Below are 22,070 nucleotides of genomic sequence, written 5' to 3' on the forward strand. Positions count from 1 at the left end.
GCTTTCCATGGAAAAAGAGCTGGAGAATGGATAAATGCACTAACTCCAGGTTACTCTCTTAAATGTAAAATTTAATAGATGAGCTCTCTGATGTCAGCTTTTAAAATTCTATTTGCCAGAAAAATAGTCAATGTGTCTGTATTACAAATAAAAGTCCTGGCACCAAAGAGGAAAATAATAGATGATGCTATCTTCTAAGGAGAGAGCAGAGTAGAGGAAAACAAAACATCCCTGTAAACGTATGAGCTTCATATCATCCCAGGAGCTTTCCCAATAAAAGAATAAGTCACCCAGCTGGTCAGAGGTGGAGCATGGATTTTTCTCCCTAATATTTTAGAATTAAATTTATTATTTCCATTACTTATGGCTCAAAAGCAGCGGAGGCATCACTGTAATATTAAGTTCAAACTTAATTTTATCGATTTCAAGGAAGAACATGGTTGTGATGTTGCAAAGCCATGATGTTTTGGTCTTTCTCTGAGAAAAACAAGGGAAACGAGAGAAGTGGGAAATGTTCAATGACAAACATAATAATACATTTTATTCTACAAAACAAATCTAAAACTAATTTTAATTCATAAATGACAAAGTACTTAAAAATTTCCCCCGAACAGATCTGGAATCAGCGGAACCCATCACCTACTCCTGCTCATTTATCCGTCTTTGTATCTCCTGTAAAGAGCAGGAGCGTGCGGTTGTGTGGTTTGTGCACCGCACGTGGGCACCCGGCTGGTGGGCGAGTGGGGATGGAAACCCATTCCAAGTTCTGGACATACTGGGCTTCTGGTGCCGGTGAGTCCTCCCCAGCCTCCACCTTCCACCCCTAAGGAGTGCCTTCTGGCTTGAACAAAGGCACTGTCTGCAAATCAAGCCTGTGACATGGTGCTTTTTCCACTGGAGGGAGTAACTTCCCTTTAGTTGCCATATCACTGCAGATGGTGACTGCAGCCATGAAATTCAAGAGGCTTGCTCCTTGGAAGAAGAGCTATGACAGACCTAGACAGCATATTGAAAAACAGAGACATTACTTTGTTGACAAATGTCCGTCTAGTCAAGGCTATGGTTTTTCTAATGTCAAGTATGGATGGGAGAGCTGGACCATAAAGAAAGCTGAGCACTGAAGAATTAATGCTTTTGAATTGTGGTGTTGGAGAAGACTCTTGAGAGTCCCTTGGACTGCAAGGAGATCCAACCTGTCCATCCTAAAGGAAATCAATCCTGAATATTCATTGGAAGCACTGATGTTGAAGCTGAAACTCCAGTACTTTGGCCACCTGATGTGAAGAGTCAACTCACTAGAAAAGACCCTGATGCTGGGAAAGACTGAGGGCAGGAGGAGAAGGGGACAACAGAAGATGAGATGCTTGGTTGGCATCACCGACTCATGAGTTTGGGCAAACTCCAGGAGATGGTGAAGGACAGGGAAGCCTGGTTAGTGGTGCTCAGTCCTCAGTCACTCAGTCATGTTCAACTTTTTGCAATCGTGTGAACTGTAGCCCGCCAGGCTCCTCTATTCACGGAATTTTCCAGGCAAGAATACTGGAGCAGGTTGCTATTTCCTACTACAGGGGATCTTCCTGACTCAGAGACTGAACCCACATCTCTTGTGTCTCCTGCATTGGCTGGCAGATTCTTTACCACTGAGCTACCTGGGAAGCCTGTTATGATGAATAATGGGGTAATAATTGATGGAGGTTTTCTAAAAATGCTGAATTCTAACTAAAGGTTATGATCAGCATTTTGAAACCTGGTAATACAGCTGTCTGGACTCCCTTACTGAAAAAATGATACCCCATATTTGGAGAGAAATGAAAAAGAATGATCTTCCATAAAAGATACAATAAGACTTCTAGAAATAGTTGTCAGCTTAACTTTGATTCCTGATGAAGAGAGTGGTGTAGATCATTAATTATTTCACAGATCCAAGTGGGTCCATATTTCAACGTGTGTCAGTAACATTAGAGGGCTATTTTAAATAGCATATCATCAGAATCTAAATATAGGAGTACGGCATGAACTGGAAAGAGATCCTCTTTCTATAACCAGCATTATTAATCGACCACTGGCAGAGAAGAATGGCCCAGCAATATCATGTGGTCGTGGAGAACTGGGTAAGACCTAGCAAAGTCAAAGTGATACCAACAAGACTGCTTATCTGACTGAATTCTTCAAGATGGACATGTACCTGCTGTGATTGGGTGTGGTCTCAGAGTCAAAATAAACACTTTCCCATCTCCTTCTGGAGAAGGCAATGGCACCCCACTCCAGTACTCTTGCCTGGAAAATCCCACGGATGGAGGAGCCTGGTGGGCTGCAGTCCATGGGGTCGATATGAGTCGGACACGACTGACCGACTTCACTTTCACTTTTCACTTTCATGCATTGGAGAAGGAAATGGCAACCCACTCCAGTGTTCTTGCCTGGAGAATCCCAGGGACGGGGGAGCCTGGTGGGCTGCCTTCTATGGGGTGGCACAAGTCAGACACGACTGAAGCGACTTAGCAGCAGCAGCAGCAGCCACCTCCTTCCCTGCTCACTGGCTTCCCTGGTGGCTCAGACAGTGCAGGAGACCCAGGTTTGATCCTGGGTTGGGAAGATCCCCTGGAGAAGGAAATGGCAACCCACTCCAGGACTCTTGCCTGGAGAATCCCATGGACAGAGGAGCCTGGTGGGCTACAGTCCACGGGGTCGAAGAGTCGGACACGACTGAGCGACTGCTACTTTCACTTTCCTTGTTCACCTCTTCCCCAACAGTTCATTTATTTTATGATGCTAATGGCCTAATAGTATGAAAAGGCAAAATGATAGGATACTGAAAGAGGAACTCCTCAGGTCAGTAGGTGCCCAATATGCTACTGGAGATCAGTGGAGAAATAACTCCAGAAAGAATGAAGGGATGGAGCCAAAGCAAAAACAATACCCAGCTGTGGATGTGACTGGTGATAGAAGCAAGGTCCGATGCTGTAAAGAACAATATTGCATAGGAACCTGGAATGTCAGGTCCATGAATCAAGGCAAATTGGAAGTGGTCAAACAGGAGATGGCAAGAGCGAATATAGACATTCTAGGAATCAGCAAACCAAAACGGACTGGAATGGGTGAATTTAACTCAGATGACCATTATATCTACTACTGCGGGCAGGAATCCCTTAGAAGAAATGGAGTAGCCATCATGGTCGACAAAAGAGTCTGAAATGCAGTACTTGGATGCAATCTCAAAAACGATAGAATGATCTCTGATCGTTTCTGAGGCAAACCATTCAATATCACAGTAATCCATGTCTATGCCCCAACCAGTAATGCTGAAGAAGTTGAAGTTGAATGGTTCTATGAAGACCTACAAGACCTTTTAGAACTAACACCCCCAAAAGATGTATTTTTCATTATAGGGGACTGGAATGCAAAAGTAGGAAGTCCAGAAACACCTGGGGTAACAGGCAAATTTGCCTTGGAATATGGAATGCAGCAGGGCAAATGCTAATAGAGTTTTGCCAAGAGAGTTCAGTTCAGTTCAGTTCAGTTGCTCAGTCATGTCTGACTCTTTGCGACCCCATGAATTGCAGCACGCCAGGCCTCCCTGACCATCACCATCTCCCAGAGTTCACTCAGACTCACATCCATTGAGTCAGTGATGCCATCCAGCCATCTCATCCTCTGTTGTTCCCTTCTCCTCCTGCCCCCAATCCCTCCCAGCATCAGAGTCTTTTCCAATGAGTCAACTCTTCGCATGAGGTGGCCAAAGTACTGGAGTTTCGGCTTTAGCATCATTCCTTCCAAAGAAATCCCAGGACTGATCTCCTTCAGAATGGACTGGTTGGATCTCCTTACAGTCCAAGGGACTCTCAAGAGTCTTCTCCAACACCGCAGTTCAAAAGCATCAATTCTTTGGCGCTCAGCCTTCTTCACAGTCCAACTCTCACATCCATACATGACCACAGGAAAAACCATAGCCTTCACTAGACGGACCTTTGTTGGCAAAGTAATGTCTCTGCTTTTGAATATGCTATCTAGGTTGGTCATAACTTTGCCAAGAGAACGCACTGGTAATAGCAAATACCCTCTTCCAACAACACAAGAGAAGACTCTACACATGGACATCACCAGATGGTCAACACTGAAATCAGATTGATTATATTCTTTGCAGCCAAAGATGGAGGAGCTCTATATAGTCAGCAAAAACAAGACTGGGAGCTGACTGTGGCTCAGATCATGAACTCCTTATTGCCAAATTCAGACTTAAATTGAAGAAAGTGGGGAAAACCACTAGACCATTCAGGTATGACCTAAATAAAATCCCTTATGATTAAATTACAGTGGAAGTGAGAAATAGATTTAAGGGCCTAGATCTGATAGATAGAGTGCCTGATGGACGGAGGTTCGTGACATTGTACAGGAGACAGGGATCAAGACCATGCCCATGGAAAAGAAATGCAAAAAAGCAAAATGGCTGTCTGAGGCCTTATAAATAGCTGTGAAAAGAAGAGAAGTGAAAGGCAAAGGAGAAAAGACAAGATATAAGCGTCTGAATGCAGAGTTCCAAAGAATAGCAAGGAGAGATAAAAAAGCCTTCTTCAGCGATCAATGCAAAGAAATAGAGGAAAACAACAGAATGGGAAAGACTAGAGATCTCTTCAAGAAAATTAGAGATACCAAGAGAATATTTCATGCAAAGATGGGCTCGATAAAGGACAGAAATGGTATGGACCTAACAGAAGCAGAAGATATTAAGAAGAGGTGGCAAGAATACACAGAAGAACTGTACAAAAAAGATCTTCATGACCCAGATAATCACAATGGTGTGATCACTGACCTAGAGCCAGACATCCTGGAATGTGAAGTCAAGTGGGCCTTAGAAAGCATCACTATGAACAAAGCTAGTGGAGGTGATGGAATTCCAGTTGAGCTATTACAAATCCTGAAAGATGATGCTGTGAAAGTGCTGCACTCAATATGCCAGCAAATTTGGAAAACTCAGCAGTGGCCACAGGACTGGAAAAGGTCAGTTTTCATTCCAATCCCAAAGAAAGGCAATGCCAAAGAATGCTCAAACTACCGCACAATTCCACTCATCTCACACGCTAGTAAAGTAATGCTCAAAATTCTCCAAGCCAGGCTTCAGCAATATGTGAACCGTGAACTTCCAGATGTTCCAGCTGGTTTTAGAAAAGGCAGAGGACCAGAGATCAAATTGCCAACATCTGCTGGATCATGGGGGGAAAAAAAGCAAGAGAGTTCCAGAAAAACATCTATTTCTGCTTTATTGACTATGCCAAAGCCTTTGACTGTGTGGATCACAAGAAACTGTGGACAATTCTGAGAGAGATGGGAACACCAGACCACCTGACCTGCCTCTTGAGAAACCTGTATGCAGGTCAGGAAGCAACAGTTAGAACTGGACATGGAACAACAGACTGGTTCCAAATAGGAAAAGGAGTTCGTCAAGGCTGTATACTGTCACCCTGCTTATTTAACTTCTATGCAGAGTACATCATGAGAAACGCTGGACTGGAAGAAGCACAAGCTGGAATCAAGATTGCCGGGAGAAATATCAATAACCTCAGACATGCAGATGACACCACCCTTATGGCAGAAAGTGAAGAGGAACTAAAAAGCCTCTTGATGAAAGTGAAAGTGGAGAGTGAAAAAGTTGGCTTAAAGCTCAACATTCAGAAAACGAAGATCATGGCATCTGGTCCCATCACTTCATGGCAAATAGATGGGGAATCAGTGTCAGACTTTATTTTTTTGGGCTCCAAAATCACTGCAGATGGTGATTGCAGCCATGAAATTAAAAGACATTTACTCCTTGGAAGGAAAGTTATGACCAACCTAGATAGCATATTCAAAAGCAGAGACATTACTTTGCCAACAAAGGTTGGTTTAGTCAAGGCTATGGTTTTTCCAGTGGTCAAGTATGGATGTGAGAGTTGGACTGTGAAGAAAGCTGAGCGCCAAAGAACTGATGCTTTTGAACTGTGGTGTTGGAGAAGACTCTTGAGAGTCCCTTGGACTGCAAGGAGATCCAACCAGTCCATCCTAAAGAAGATCATTCCTGGGATTTCTTTGGAAGAACGGATGCTAAAGCTGAAACTCCAGTACTTTGACCACCTCATGCAAAGAGTTGACTCGTTGGAAAAGACCCTGATGCTGGGAGGGATTGGGGGCAGGAGAAGGGGATGACAGAGGATGAGATGGTTGGATGGCATCACTGACTCGATGGACATGAGTTTGGGTAAACTCCGGGAGTTGGTGATGGACAGGGAGGCCTGGTGTGCTGGGATTCATGGGGTTGCAAAGAGTTGGACACGACTGGGCGACTGAACTGAACTGAATGGTCTAAGATTCATATTCACTATTTTGGCTTGAAGGTTCACCTACTGTTGAAATGCAAACACTTCTGGGGTGGGAAGAACATCCATCAGTTCTTTCAGAGAGGAAAGAGAGCACGCTTTGGTAGGGCGAAGAATGTAAGAGACCCAGAAGGTGGTAGATGTCAAGGAGACGGGAACATGTAGAGACAGTTTCAGCTGCGATTTCAAGTAGAATCGACTGGACTCCGGAGATCAAAGTAACTTTATGTAATTAGTTCCGCATAAGGAATGATACTTTGACTTAGAGACGGGTGGAAGCCTAGTTCAATTTCTACAATCTCTAACAAGGCATGTTTACTTGGACAAGCCACTAGCCTTTCCAAGCTCCAACTTCCTCCTTGACAACTATTTAAGCACCTAATGCATGTCAGGCATTGTTTTAAATGAAATCATGATGATAATAGGATTTTCTAGGATTGTTATGAGAAATAAATGGAGTGATCTTTAAAAGTGTTTGCTATGTGCCTGGCATAGAGTTAGAAAAACTTTGTGGATCCAGTAATCGTAATAATGATCCCTTACGTCTGTGAATTCTTGCACTTTTCACAAAGCACTGTTATTATCTATTTTCCCCTTTAGCCACCCTGTAGGTGGAGAAGGCAATGGCACCCCACTCCAGTACTCCTGCCTGGAAAATCCCATGGACAGAGGAACCTGGTAGGCTGCAGTCCATGGGGTCGCTAAGAGTCCGACACGACTGAGCGACTTCCCTTTCACTTTTCACTTTCATGCACTGGAGAAGGAAATGGCACCCCACTCCAGTGTTCTTGCCTGGAGAATCCCAGGGATGGGGGAGCCTGGTGGGCTGCCGTCTGTGGGGTCGCGCGCAGGGTCAGACACGACTGAAGCGACTTAGCAGCAGCAGCAGGTGGAACTATGTTTAGTGTCCCATTTTATAGATGAAGAGACTGAATGAAACTTGGCACAGTTCACTTGCTTGGTTGTGCTTCCTACTGAAGAAGATTGGTGTCAGTTGTCCAAATAGTTTGTATTAATACTTATTACTTATCCCTATTCTGTAGATGGAGATACTCAGTAAGGCTTAGAGAGATTTTGATTTTCTTTTCTGACACTTGTGGGAAAAAAGATGTTTTCAAGAAAAGTATGAGCTGGCCTAATGCTTGAACATCTTGGTAAAGGGGTAAAGAGAATCACTTGACATGAAGACAAGGTTGTTGCACAATTTAATCTCTAATAGATAAAAGTTATTGTGAGGGTCTTGCTGATCTTCACTTAAGTACTGGAAAACTTAGGAAGGAAGAGATTTAGATTGGAAGCGAGAAAAGATTTGACTTCCCCCAAGTTGGCAAATTTGGGGGAAGCCTATCAATACAGAATTTGGAATCTCTATCACTAGCTAAATTTGGAAATCCTGTTGCTGCTTAGTCACTCAGTCGGGTCCGAGTCTTTGCAGCTCTCTGGACTGCAGCGTGCCAGGCTCCCCGTCCTTTATGCTCTCCTTGAGTTTGCTCAAGTTCATGTTCACTGAGTCGATGTTGCTGTCGAACCATCTCATCTTCTGCCCCTGCCTTCTCCTTTTGCTTTCAATTTTTCCCAGCATCAGGGTCCTCACCAATGAGTGGCCAAAGTGTTGGAGCTTCGGCTTCAGCATCAGTTCTTCCAGTGAATATTCAGGGTCGATTTCCTGTAGGACTGACTGGTTTCATCTCCTTGCAGTCCAAGGGATTCTCAGGAGTCTTCTCCAATACCACAATTTGAAAGCATTAATTCTTTGGCACTCAGCCTTCTTTATGGTCCATTTCTCAATTCGGTACATTGACTTGGAAAAACCATAGCTTTGACTATGTGGACCTGGTCTATAGAAATCTTGAATGGTCATATAAATTGGAATCCTATTCAGAGGTGGAAAGGTGAACTAGGCAGAATCTTGCAATGACCTCTTCCAAATCTGGTTCTATGATTCAGCAAATATTTAGATGACCTAGTGGTAGGAGAGGAAAATTCTAACATTACATTTGCTCCAATCATTTTCAACTAAACAGATACTTGTTTTAAAAGCAACAAAAATGAAATGAACATATATCAAACATTCCCAGCGGACCCTGAGTCGATGTCCCATTCTCTACTGAGCAAAACTTTTTCTATCGGTCAGACTGTCCCAAGTCTTTCACTGGCTGCTTGGTAGAAGCACCTGTCACTATTCGGAGACAATAGATCCTCCTGAAGGATTTGCAACTTTTTGTCCAGGTTAAAGTCTCTGGGAAAGACTTGCCCATAAATAAACAGGTTATTGAGAGTATGCATGCCTTCAAATTTCGGTTCACATTAAAACCTTCCTAGAATGACATGAAAATTATTCATTATGGTGTGTAACCTTGCTGAGTTCTTGTTTTGAAATTCAGAAAAGTACCATATGTGCTTGTCAACTGGTGTGGATGTGTGAAAATGCTCATTTATCCCTGAAACATGGCCAATTTGGAGATAAGAAACAAAAATAACTTCTTTGACTAGGCTAGGGCTAAGTCTAGGAAAGAGACTTGAGTAATCGAGGATGCAACTGCCTTCTGTTCCATAGATATTGGTGGAGACACTGAATTCAACTAGAAGGTGTTGAGCTATTTTAATGACCTGCTGTGGTCTGGAAATTGTTTGTCCTCCCCTTGACTCAACTTTTCTTTAGCTGCATCATGACATTAAACATTGCCAGAAAGCAAATGAATTTGTTCTCTTAAAAAAATCAATGCCATAAAATAAGATGGAGGGAATTTTCTAGACTAAAATATAATAAATAGCAATAATAACCAAATGAAATCTTTGATTGGATTCTGGTTTTTATTGAACAACTATAACTTTCTTGTGTGTCTGAAAAATTTCAAAATAAGAACTTGAGGGGAAAACAAAACAAAACAAAAAATCCAGCTTCATCTCTTTAAAAAAATTACCTTGGATTATGCTTTAGTGGTAACTCAGAGAGGGGGAATCTCGTTAAAACTTGTTTTATAATACGCAGGATTCTGGCTCTGTACTTTTTTTGGTAAAATGTTTGGTACAATGCCTTACATGATCTTAAATAATATTCTCTAAAAATTTAAAAGAGTCCTGGGTGTGTAATATACAGCATGGTGACTATAGTTAATAATACTATATTGTACATTTAAAGGTTGTTAAGAGAGATGATTTTAAAAATTCTCATTGTAAGAAAAACAGTTTTGTAACTGTGTCTGGTGATGGGTGTTAGTTAACTAGACTTACTGTGTGATCATTTCACAATGCATACCAATATGGAATCATTATGTTGTAAACCTGAGTGATATAATGTTACATGTCAATTATATCTCAATAAAAAAAGGTTTTAAAGTAGAGAAGCTGAAAAGGGAAGCAGATGTAGTTCCTGGTTATGAAACCTGTTCCTCAGGCTGGGTGCTTTAATTACAGCTTCCTCCGGGGTTCGCAGTATGCTGTCTTCATTAGCCCCCAGTCAGAGGTTTGAGTCACCTAAATAGTCTCCAGGATTTACCCACAGAGTTTACTGTTGAGCAGGATGATACAGGAAGCCCTCTTGCCCTTTAGTTGCTGGTGTGTCTCCAACTTTTTCAAGCCAAAAGCACAGCCTCAGATTAGAGCAACATATATTTAAGGGTGTGTTTTTGCAGATGCTGGTTGGGACATGAAGATAAATGTAGGAATGATTACATGCTGAGAACAAAGTGGAAACTTTGCTGGGGAAAGAAGACAGTGGAGCAGTTTAAGTTGACTTCGGTGCATAATCCTATCAGTTTGACCACTGAGTGGGTCTCCGCAGGGATTGTGTGTGTGTGTGTGTGTGTGTGTGTGTGTGTGTGTGTGTGTGTGTGTGTGTGTGTGTGTAAGGGGCCGGAGTGGGGGTGGGGGAACTACTTTCACAAAATGACCTGGAAATCTCTCTGCAGTTCTTTTGAGAAGAGGACTTGGACGTGTTTGCGGGTGGGGGAGATCACGGAAGATGGGGACCTCTTCAGGACCTCAAGGAGGAATGGGGAAACCAAAGGGAGACAATCCAAGGCAGAATAAGGAATACGCTCTATTTCCCGTGAATTCGAAGTAAATTCTAACCACATCCGTCCTCCTCCCCTTCCTCTGGCCGAATCCGCAGCGAGCGGCATCCCGCAAGCTGCGATTCGCTGTCCGGGACTGTCCCTGCGACTCCCGGCATCCCGGGTCCAGCTCCTCGCTGGCGGAGCTGCCCTGTGCCCGGCGCTGGAGAGGCGGACTCCCCGCGGCAGGCAGCGCCCCTCCTCCCTCAACCCGCCCGGGGCTGCGGCGGGGAGGGGGAAAGGAGCCACCAACTCGCGGGAAACTTTCTCGCGGGAAATGACTGGGCTTTTCCAGCTTCCCTTCCACGCCGGGCCACACGGCATCCAATAAACCGCTGCCGCAACTATCGCAGGTTCTGAGCTGCAGCGATTCGGTGGCCCGCGGAAACGCGTCCCCGGGCAGAGACCAGCGCCCTTGGCCCCCGAACGCGCCCAGGGCGCGGGGGCCGCTGGCGGGGCTCGGTGGGTGCGGGGAGACCCGGCGCCACGATGCTTTGTTTTCCCAGCGCAGGGACCGCAGGCGGCCCCTTCCCACCAGACTTTACCCGCCCGCAGCAATAGCCATGGAAGTTGCCGCGGAACCGAAGGCGAGGGAACCGCTTGGCACAGCACCTCTTTCGGATGCTTTTCCTCTGCACCGACCACTTCTTTCCTCCTTCTTGGGGTGAGTGTAATCGAGTCTGTAGTGACGAGCGGGGAGAACTGGAGGCGAAGGAAGGGAACTGCAGGAGCACAACGGTTAATGCGCCAAGTTGCTTTTCCTGGGAGGGGGGCTCCCTTCCTGGAGCCTCTCCGTTTCGGAACTCACCCCGCCCCCCGCCGCCCCGCTCCTCTCCGCAGCTCCCGCCCCGTAGTCCATTCCAAGTGCTCACTTTAGGGGTCGGGCTTGATTTCAGGCACCTAGGGGAGGGGTTGCTGGGATTAATTCATGAATTCATTGATTTTGGTAGATATTTTTTCCCCCTCAAAAACTTGTTTTTGTGTACATTCTGAGAAGGGAGAATGAAAATGGAGGTGAGAGAAGCCCCAGAGGTTGGGAAAAGGGAGATGGGGTTGGGGGGAGTGATTTAGCTGAGAGATGATCCTAAGAGCCAAAGACTAGTAGAAGTCTTTATCGACATCAGGAACTCCAGATCCCTGATTCTGCAACCTCACCCCAATATGTCCACGCCAAACTGCTATCGTTCTGCTGATGCTTTTCTGGGGAAGATTCTCCAGGGGCCAAAATAACTTCAGATAAAAACCTGCCAACAGTATTGTACACAGGGGATGATCAATGAATGTTTGTTGATTGACTGAACGAGGTACCCTAAGGCTGCATTTCGTGCCATGCAAATTTGCCTTGGGCGGTGAACTAATTCCCTGAAGTATGGATAGATCCCAAGGCATCAAGCTTGTCCAAGTCATTTTGCAAAGGCGGAGGGGCTGGAGTCTTAGAAACTTATTGTATTCAGGTCTTCATTATCCCAAAGTACCCGAATGACAGCTTCAGGGTCAGATTCACTGGTCCAAGGACCAGAAGAGTTCCCTCGGGTCTGAATCTGTGTTGTGACCTTGGGAGGGTTCCTGTATTTCTGGGGGTTTGCTCTTTTCATCTGCAAGGTGAGGCCAGTTGGAGGTGATGTAGGGAAGATGGAGAGAAGTGTGCCTCCCCCTCCCACCCCCCGGATTCAGGAGACAGACTGTGTTTCTCCGTGGAGACCTCTCTGACTCGGATGCAGGTGATGCACTGCAGAGACTGGCTGGCGCCCTTTGGCCCACGAGCAGCGGAGGAGGCGAGGACGGAGGAGGCCCTGGAGGCTGGCACAGGAGCTTAGAAGCAGCTCCCTTCGGGTTTCGGAGCAGAATTTACATATATACTGGTGTCTCTGGAGGCACGGGGTCGCAAAGAATCAGAAGTGATTAGGCAGGGCACACGCTGGAGGCATAGCTGGGGAAGGGGCAATTTTTCGTTTGTCTTATTTCCCAATCTCATGGATCCTCTCAGCCTCCTAGCAGAGGGAGGCAAAGTGTGGAAAGGGAGTTCCAGAGAAGGTGGCTCTGAAGCACCTAGGAAACTGCACCTGCCTGAAGGTCTGAGTCAGAGCAGTGCCATCAGATTGGTACGCGTTTTACTGAACTGGCTCTGCAGAGAGCTCCCCTGCGCCTGTCGGGTCAGTGACAAAGCACTTACCCACTCTTCCCATGGATGACAGTGAGCTCTGTGGATCTTGGCCTGGAACTCAGAAACCTGGAGGTTGACAGCACAAGATGGATGATGAGCAAGAGGCTGCTGACACAGGAATCCCCAGGAGCCTCAAGGTGCCCCCAAAGAAGCATGCACTCCTAGAGCAAACGCTCAAGCAGGCAGTTAGTGCCACAGAAGGCAGGCTGGGGAACACGTCCGTTTCTTTTTTAAGTAAAAGCCACAATGATCTAACCCGACTTCATGGCACTGAGCAGTAAGCCCTGTAAAGGCAGGGTCCATGTCAAGCTGGTTCTTTGTCATATCGCCAGCACCTAGCATAGTGACGGCCCCTAGAAGGGCTCAAGACATAGGTAGAATGGACGGTGAGCGGACAGGAACTTAACTCCGTCCTGTTGTGGCACTACTTCCTGCAGTTCAGGCCTTCATTTAGTATTTACTGAGCATCTACTGCGTGCAAGTCTCTGTCGCTAGGCATCCAAAGTAATTTGTAAACATTATACATATTGGTACTTGGAGTAGCTCATTCAAGAGCATCCCAGCACCACCAGGTTCTTCTGGAGACTTGAGGTCCCACCGCTAGCCCAGGGGCGGCTTCAAGCGGGGGGCGGTTTTTGAGGGCAGGGGGAGGGCGCCAGTTCAGCTTTTTTCCGGGAACAATCCTGGGGTTCCCTTGCCCCGGCCCTCGGGCTCCCGGGGCCGCCAGGTCTTGGCACCTCGGTTCTCCGCAGGGGCCCCGGCGCCTCGATCCGGGCCCCACCCCCGCCCCTCCCGGGGCTCCAAGCCGCGGCTGCGGCCGGGCGGCAGGTAGCTGGGGCCGGGCCCGGCTGCGCCTGGGGAGCGAGCTTCCCCGGGCGGGGAGAGAGCGCGGCGGACGCCGGGCGGCCCCAGAACAAAAGGCTCGGGGCTGGCACCGGCCTCCGCGGAGCGCGCCGGGGACGCGGGCTCGGGGTGCGGGCGGGGGGCCGGAGGGAACACCCCAAGTGAGGAACGCAGCTGGGGGCGCGCCCGGGCTGGACGCGGCGACAGGCGGTCCCCGCCGAGCCCTCGGTCTGCGGAGCGGCCGCTACGGCCCTGCCTCCGCCGCCTACAGCGCCTGCCGGGCGGCCGAGCGTGGCTCCCGCGGCGACTCTGCGGAGCGCGCCAGCCCGGCCAGTAAGTAGCCGCTCGCCCGCCGCCCGCTCCCCGTCGCCTCCGGGCGCCTCCCGCCGCCGGCCGCTGCCCCTGCCCGGGCGCCGGGCGCCTCCACCCGCGGCGCGCCCTCCCGCGTGGCGCGGCCTCCGCGGCGCGCGGCGGGGAGGCTCCCGGGCGCCGCGCCCGCCCTCTGCCCAATGGCTTTCGCCGGCCGGGGAGTGGGGGGCGTCGCCCGGGGGGCGCGGAGCCGCGGCCGGGGTGGGGCTTGTGCGCCCCGCGCGGCTGAGCGAGGCGGCCGTGCCCGCCCGAGCGCGCGGCCGGCCGAGTGTGTGCGAGTGTGCGTGTGCGCGCGCGTGCGGGAGTGTGTGAGCACACGCCTTCGGGGGGCCGGAGTGACACTGCAGTGGGCTTCTCCCTGGCTCCCGCCCTCTGGCGGCTCTGCCCCACGCCTGCCGGCCCCGCGATTGCGAAGCCGCGTGGCTCCCTCATCTGCCCGAGCCTCCCTGCCCCTCCACCCCTCTCCGGTCTTACTTTTCCTTTTACCCGGGGCTGGGGGCTGCCGGCCGCCCCGCCACTGGCGCAAACACCCAAGCAGCCTCCCGTTTGCGCCTCAGCCGAGTGTGCTCCGCTAGTCTTTCTCGGGGGTTCCTCCACGAGCCAGCCCGAGGCTCCCCCATCCTGGGAAATTGTTTTGTTGGACTGCCGTACCGAGGCTGGTAAAGCTCCAGGACTTTATTATTATTTCGATTCTTTTCCTTTCCCTCCCCTCCCGGGCAACGGAGCAATGAAATTTCCAATCGAGACTCCAAGAAAACAGGTGAACTGGGATCCTAAAGGTTGGTATTTCCTACTTCTGGCCGCCCTGGCCCTGCCTCCATCCCCGGCGTGTGCGCGCGCATCCCGGAGTGCAAGCACCCAGGCTCCCGGCGATGTGTGTCCGGGGGCTGGAAACCGCGCCTGGGGGCTGCAGCGGGGTGGGAGGCGGGCGGAGGCCGCGTGGGTGCCGGGCCCGGATCGCGCCTGCCCTTAGTCCCTCCTGGACTGTTTCAACATCTATCTAAAGACACACCAAGCGGGCTGTTTGGCTTGAGATTGCACAAGTGTCGGTGTTTGCTTCTGACTTGGTGTGTGTTAGTGTGTGTGTGTCTCCTTTGTTTCTGGTGATCTTTGTCTCTGGCAAAGATGGGTGGGGTGCCTTCCCCTGGACGTGGAGCTCCCCAGCCAGCCCGGGGTGTCCCCAGCGGGAAAGGTTTCCTGGCAGCAAGTGAGGCTGCGCCTCGCAGCAGCAGCCCCTGGAGGTGGCCCTTCTCTGGGGCGCGCGGAATAATGAAGCCCCTGGGGGCCTTCCCGATCTTTGCTCAGTCTTATCACCAAACCAGGCGGCGAGTTTGGCTCCGGTGGAAGTAGAAGCGGGAGGGAGGGGGTGGTTTTCCAGAAGGGTGGGGCTGCTGAGGGCTCGGGGAGGGGCGCTTTGTGTGCCCCCAGCCCGAGTAGTAGTGTAGCGTACAGGCTCTCATAAATGCTGGGCAGTGTTCCCTGGACTCAAAAGGGAGCGGTTTAGACAGATTTGTGTGTGCCCAGGGTCGGCCGCTGCGTCTCTAATTAGCATACAGATGTTAAGGCTGCTCCTGAGCAATCACTCTGCCAGCCGAGCAAGTTGAAACCTCCTGTCCAGTTTTGACAAGAATGCTCTTGCTTTTGCCATGCCTTTGACGAACCTTTCTCTTAGCTCATCCGAAGGCTGAATTGGGCAAGACAACGCAACGCCTCTGTGCAAGTTGGGGTTGAAATTTGCCTGATGTGTGTGTATCTGTGTGTGTGTGTGTGTTTATTACGAGTGTGTTTCTTCTTTTCTGTTTGGAAGAGAGGAAACCCAGTCATTGTTGAGGACACGTCTTAGGAATTGACCAGCTTCTTGAAGACAGAGTGAGGAGATAATTGCCTATTCTCAGCACCAGGGCTGTTCTATCTTGAATACAACCCAGACCTTCTATTTTCTCTCTCCATCTCTGGAAATACGGAATTGTGCCTTTTTTGGTCTGTTTGTTTGCTTTTTTTGGGGAGGAATCCTTTCAAAACATATTCATTGAATATCTACTACAAACCAAATGCTGTTGCAGGTGCAGGAAATAGTCAGAATGGTACAGACAAAAAGCTCTGTCTTTTCGGAGTCTATAATGAGACTTAAATCAATCATTGCACAGGGAAGTGCATAATTACAAGTTTATATCCTGTTCCATGTGTTCCAGTATGTTTCATGAAAAAGAGCACCAAGGGTTTGAGAGAGCGTCTGATGGGAGAGACTGACAAGAACCAGGGGAGATGGGTGGTCAGGGGAGATAGTCAGACGTGTGTATTGAGACCTGCAGGATATGTAGGGATGAACTGGCTAATGAATAGGGCGACTTGCAGAAGGAGAAACAGCAAGTGCAAGGGCCCTGAGGCAGAGGCAGTGTGTGTATTTGCGGAACTGAAAGCAGGTTTCCATGGCTGGAGCAGAGACCAAGAGAGCATGTGTTTTGAGGCGTGGCTGGTGAAACCATGGACTCAGATCCTAAAGTCTGGTGGTGTTGCAGGTAGGGGAGAATTGTGGATTGCAGGGCTGGATAGTACTTTTTATCTTAAGCCACTGAAGTGTTTCAAGCTGAGAAGTGACGTGATCTGCACTAAGTTTTGAAGCAAATGCTGTGTGGCTCTGTGGGTGTGAGGGACCAGACACAGTAGTGGAGTGGGCCGGAGTGGTGGCCGTGGGGATGGAGCTATGGATGGACTGGGGAGCTCGGGAGGGCACAGGCTTTGTGTGAAGCAAGTGTGGAGTGGGGTGGCTGGAATGACTGGGAAGAGCGAGGGCAGGACCAGTCTTGGGGGAAAACGCCTGAGTTCAGCCCAGGTCTTGCTGAGTGGGAGACGTGCCCGAGTCATTCAGGAGGTGGGTCAAGTGGGCTGTTGTCTAAAATATCAGATCAGGATTTTCCAGGAGCTCTGATAGGGAGGGCCGATTTTGTGAAGCTTGTCATGGCTTTTAAAATGCATTTCTATGTAATCATCCTTCTACCGTATTTATGTCACAGTGATAAGCACAGATGCATCCCGTATTTTACAGCCTGAAACAGTGAAGAAGCAAGCAAGTAGCACCTATGGTCACAACCAATGGTGCTAAAAATGAAAAGACTGCAATAAAAGTCACAGCAGTCAGTGAGCAAGCATTGCATGCCCGGTGTCTGATGCACGGAACTTCATAGTTACGCTCACAATAGTTATCTGATGCACAGTGTTACTGTCCCCACTTGACACCTGATTGCCATCGGGACGCCACTGAGCTGCCTTCCAATAATATATTCTGACTTCAGGCACAGTTGTTGCTGAAGGTGTGGGTGGCAGTCTTTCCTAGCCAGGGGGTAAAGGCAGGGGGAGAGTCGGGTGTGACGGTGCCATATCTCACACCAGTAGAGAACTCGTGCACATTTATTAATGGTTAATTAAATTGTTAATTAAATTATTTATTGTTATTAAACCAGAAGATTCATTTATTCAGTCTTCTTTTTTAATCATAAAAGAAAGTTGTTGTCTACTTGCTGTCCTGTCTCTTTTGTGGCCCCAAGGACTGTAGCCCACCAGGCTTCTCTGGCCATGGGATTTCCCAGGCAAGAATACTGGAGTCGGTTGCCATTTCCTTCTTAAGGGGATCTTCCCAACCCAGGGATCAAACCCAAGTCCCCTGCATTGCAGGCAGATTCTTTACCACTGGGTTACCAGGGAAGCCCACAGAAGGAAGAGACGATCCTAATTTTATAGGTGAGGGAATGGAAAACAGAGAGGTTGAGTAACTTATCAGAGGTCACATAGCTAGTGGGTCGCATCAAAATATGAGCCCTTAAACAATCTTCCCCTCTGTCCCTCATGTTACTGAGACCTCTGTCTCCTACCTGGTGAGGATCCCAGAGCTCAGGGACTGGAGAAGCGCCTTTCAAGGAAGAAGATAGAAGAGGGTGAGGGAGTCGTGGGGGAGGAGGAGGAGGGCATGGAGGCAGTGACTCAGTCTTGGTACCTCATCCCTTTCTCCATTAACCCATTTAACCGTTCTCTCTCCATCCACCTCCAGGGGAGGGGTTAGTCCTTGGTCACGGGACAGGCATTGGGTCCCATCTAACCGTTCTCTCTCCATCCACCTCCAGGGGAGGGGTTAGTCCTTGGTCACGGGACAGGCATTGGGTCCCATCTAACCGTTCTCTCTCCATCCACCTCCAGGGGAGGGGTTAGTCCTCGGTCACGGGACAGGCATTGGGTCTGTTCTTTGGAAGTTCGGGTTTCAGTTCAGTTCAGTCGCTCAGTCGTGTCCGACTCTTTGCGACCCCATGGACTGCAGCTGTCCAGGCTTCCCTGTCCATCACCAACTCCCAGAGTTTACTCAAACTCATGTCCATCGAGTCGGTGATGCTATCCAACCATCTCATTCTCTGTCGTCCCCTTTTCCTCCCACCTTCAATCTTTCCCAGCATCAGGGTCTTTTCCAATGAGTCAGTTCTTTGCATCAGGTGGCCAAAGTGTTGGAGTTTCAGCTTCAGCATCAGTCCTTCCAATGAACATTCAGGACTGATATCCTTTAGGATGGACTGGTTGGATCTCCTCGCAGTCCAAGGGACTCTCAAGAGTCTTCTCCAACACCACAGTTCAAAAGCATCAATTCTTCAGTGCTCAGCTTTCTTCACAGTCCAACTCTCACATCCATACATGACCGCTGGAAAAACCATAGCCTTGACTAGACGGACCTTTGTTGGCAAAGGAATGTCTCTGCTTTTGAATATGCTGTCTAGGGTTTACATAGACCAAAGGTGTTTAGCAAGGGGGAGATGAAGGTGAATCTAGAGTCATAATAGGTATGAGGAGGGGAAGTTCCTTAGAAGCAGGGTATGAAGGGAGCTTCCCTGGTGGCTCAGCCAGTGAAGAGACCGCCTGCAATGTGGGAGATCTGGGTTCTATCCCTGGGTTGGGAAGGAAATGGCAACCCACTCCAGTATTCTTGCCTGAGAAATGCCACGGACAGAGGAGCCTGGCAGGCTACAGTCCTCGGGGTTGTAAGAGTCGGACACGACTTAGCAACTAAACCACCACCAGGGTATGAACAAGCTTGCACCTTCAGGGGGCTCTGCTCACAGATTTTGGAAGGAAGTTGTAATTATGTTTTGCTTACGGCCCTGTTACCTGACAACTTAATAGCACAAGATGAAGGTGGTTTGGGAACAGATTGGTTTTGATTGCACTTGGGTGAATTAAGCAAAACACTGTCAAGAGGTTTAGGTGGAGAAATAAGACCTAAGTGTAAAACGATTATGCTCTGGTGAGCTTTTGGCCTTCCTCTGTATTTGTAAAGCTAAGCCTTTAAGGCAGAGTGACTGTGGAAGACCTACCCAGAAGGAGGTGGGCTCTAAGTCTTGGCTTTCAGAGTAGGACTTGCATACATTTAAAATTGTTGGGATCTCTTCTTGATGATGTTCGCCTGAATATTGGGATTGACCGGCTGCTTTTGTGTATGCTGAAAGCTTTTAAAAACCAACAAGATCCGCAAACACTACCTCTACAGCTCGAGGCAAGCATATCATCATGGTGTGAAACACTGAGTCGTGGAGCAAAAGAATTAGTTTCTAAAAGAAGCTGCTGTCGCAGTAACAGCTGTGTGCCATTGGGCTGCTCACGTGGCCTCTCTGCACTTCGATTTCCGTCCATGTGCCAGGAGGCCACTGACACAACCTCTTTGACCCTGTCTCGTCAGCATCCCCTTGGTCTGACCGCTGGGCCACCTGGCTTCCTTCTGTTCCGCAAGGAGATCAGATGAGTCCCCTGTCTCAGGGCCTTTCTCCCACTTTCCGTGGCTTATAAATGAATGTTGGCGTAGCTGGCTTCTTTCCGTCCTCTCGGTCTCAGCTCACACGTCACCTTGTTAGCAGGGATTTCCCTGTTGCATCTAAAAACCTTGCCTCTGGTTCCCTGACCCTGTCACTTCCACTGTGTCCCCCGCTGAGTTGTCTTCCTGGTACCTGTCGTGAGCTGAAACCAACTTACTTGCTCACATGTCACCTTTGATGCCAGCCTCCCTGGCTAGTGGGTGGGCTCCACAGGTAGGAATGTTCCCTGCCCTGTTCGCTGTCTTCACCCCAGGCTCTGGGGGGGGGCGGTGCCCAGCACTTAGTGGATGCTCAGTAATCTTTTGCTGAATATATGTAGGGATACAGGGATGGATCAAAGAGGGTCTCTAAGACTTGCAGCGTGATGAAACTTTCAGTGCTCTTTTTCTTTTTAATTGCAGTGTAGTTGCTTTACAATGTTGTGTTAGTTTCTGCTGTACAGCAAAGTGAATCATCTACGCATAGACACACAGCTACTCATTTTTGCATTTCCTTCCCTTTTAGAGCACTGAGCAGAGTTCCCTGTGCTACACAGGAGGTTCTCATTGGTCATCTCTTTTATACATAATCGTGCATGCATGCCAATTCCATCTCCCTGCTCATGCCCTCATCCACTCTTGGTGTCTGCATGTTTGTTCTGTCCATCTGTGTCTCCATTTCTGCTTTGTAGATAGGTTCATCCGTACCATTTTTCTGGATTCCGCATATATGTGTTACTATTCGACACTTGTTTTTCTCTTTCTGATACTCTGTGTGAGAGTCTTTAGGTCCATGCACATCTCTGCAAATGGCACAGTTTTCTTCCTTTTCACGACTGAGTAATATTCCACCATCTACAACAGCCAGAACGTGGAAGCAATCTGAATGTCCATCATCCGAGGAATGGAATAGAAGATGTGGCCCATGGATGCCATGGGAGATCATCCAGCACTCTTTTAAGCTACAGGTGGCAGAGGACAAGTGTCAGTAGGATGGCAACACCCTAACTGAGGAGGCATCAGGAAGGACTGGCATTCCCACCTCCTGGCGAGCGCCCAGCTCTCCAGAGCCTCCAGCAAGCTGCTTTCTGTCTGTTCGCCTTTTCACCAGGAGTGGGGGTGGAGGGGGCAGGTGGGTGGGCAGATGCGGCCTGGCACAGATTTGGTTGGTGTCCCAGGAATAATCTAGCACATATTGGCCATTGGCGTGCCGCTCTCTTTGGGTATTTAAATCTATTTGAGAAAGAAGCAGAGCTTCCCTGGTGGCTCAGTGGTAAAGAACCCACCTGCCAATGCAGGATGCTTGGGTTTGATCCCTGGGTCGGGAAGTTCCCCTGGAGAGGGAAACGGCAACCCACTCCAGTATTCTTGCCTGGAGAATCCCATGGACAGAGGAAGCTGGCAGGCTACCGTCCATGACGGTGGCAAAAGAGTCGGACACAATTTAGCCACTAAATAACAACAGTAACAACAGAGAGAGAAGCAAGGCCTTAGGGCCAGAGCTGGATTTTTTTTTAAGCTGCATTTTTAGTGAATAGTTTAACGCAAAATTCCAGAGAGGCCTGTATCGTATGTGTGTATTGCCTTTCAGTTTACAGAAAGCTTTTTACAAATGATCTCATTTGTTCTTTAAACAGCCCTATTTTTGTCAATATTGGAGTCTTAGATTTACTACTGATGGGAATAGAACAAGTCAATGGCTTCCCTGGGGGCCCAAGGCTGCAAACGGGCAGTGCCAGCCCAGGCCTCCTCGTGCTTATGTGCAGGGCAGCTTCCCTCACGCGTTCTTCTCTTCCAGGATTTTTGTCCATTCCACAATCTATCATTCTTTCTGATCCGAAAGTGTATTCACAGATTTCTCGGAGAGATTTAGAGGAAGAAGTCTTTTGGCTGACGAGTGAGCCCTTAGGGTTGATGGTGGTTTTCTGCAGGTTGTACTTCCACTAGCTGAGTTCTGTTGAAGACCCTTTGTCCCATGAGTTCAAAGGAAGAGCCTTGGGTCTCACTTCTGCGCTCTTGGTTCAAAAGAGATTTTGGTCCCTTGCGAATATGAGCCACGCTCAACCAGTAAGACGGATGGAGTGCAATCTTTATTAATGTGTTTCCAAACACACATTTGTATTGCTTAGATTTTCTGGAAAGAAAATAATCTATGTTGAATTAATATCCAACTTTCAGGAGATCAGCTTTCCAAATGGGATTAGTAATATGCCAGAATCAGCACAATTATCCTAGAAAGTAAAGAAGGAAGATGTTCCAAAGCCAATCCGGGCCCAGGTTTGGCTCAGGTTCTTTTCCGGGGGAGCTCCAGTCTTTTGCGGATTCCATTGATCACTGGGTGGAATGAAGACAGGGTAGGTTCACTTTGCTATTCTACCCTGCTTCTGAAACATCTGCACTTTGGCTCCATGTGACTCTGCTCAGGCCGTCACAGGAAAATATCCTAGACTGAGTGGCTGAAACAA

General features: G+C 48.6%; 1 protein-coding gene across 3 annotated transcripts in view; it reads left to right on the forward strand.

Moving 5' to 3' along the window:
* Nucleotides 1-10,622: 10,622 nt before the first annotated feature.
* KCNK10 (potassium two pore domain channel subfamily K member 10) overlaps nucleotides 10,623-22,070 on the forward strand; it is a 164,530-nt gene continuing 153,082 nt past the window's right edge. For 2 of the 3 annotated variants that reach the window (XM_070378414.1, XM_070378416.1), the window contains exon 1: nucleotides 14,021-14,560. In XM_070378414.1, the coding sequence (XP_070234515.1) occupies nucleotides 14,509-14,560 (52 nt within the window). In that variant the 5' untranslated portion in view covers nucleotides 14,021-14,508. Of the gene's footprint in view, nucleotides 11,070-14,020; nucleotides 14,561-22,070 lie in introns of those variants that run through there. The other variant, XM_070378415.1, reaches the window with a different exon arrangement.

Source organism: Bos mutus, chromosome 10, assembly GCF_027580195.1.
Source record: "Bos mutus isolate GX-2022 chromosome 10, NWIPB_WYAK_1.1, whole genome shotgun sequence".
NCBI classification, from domain to species: domain Eukaryota; kingdom Metazoa; phylum Chordata; class Mammalia; order Artiodactyla; family Bovidae; genus Bos; species Bos mutus.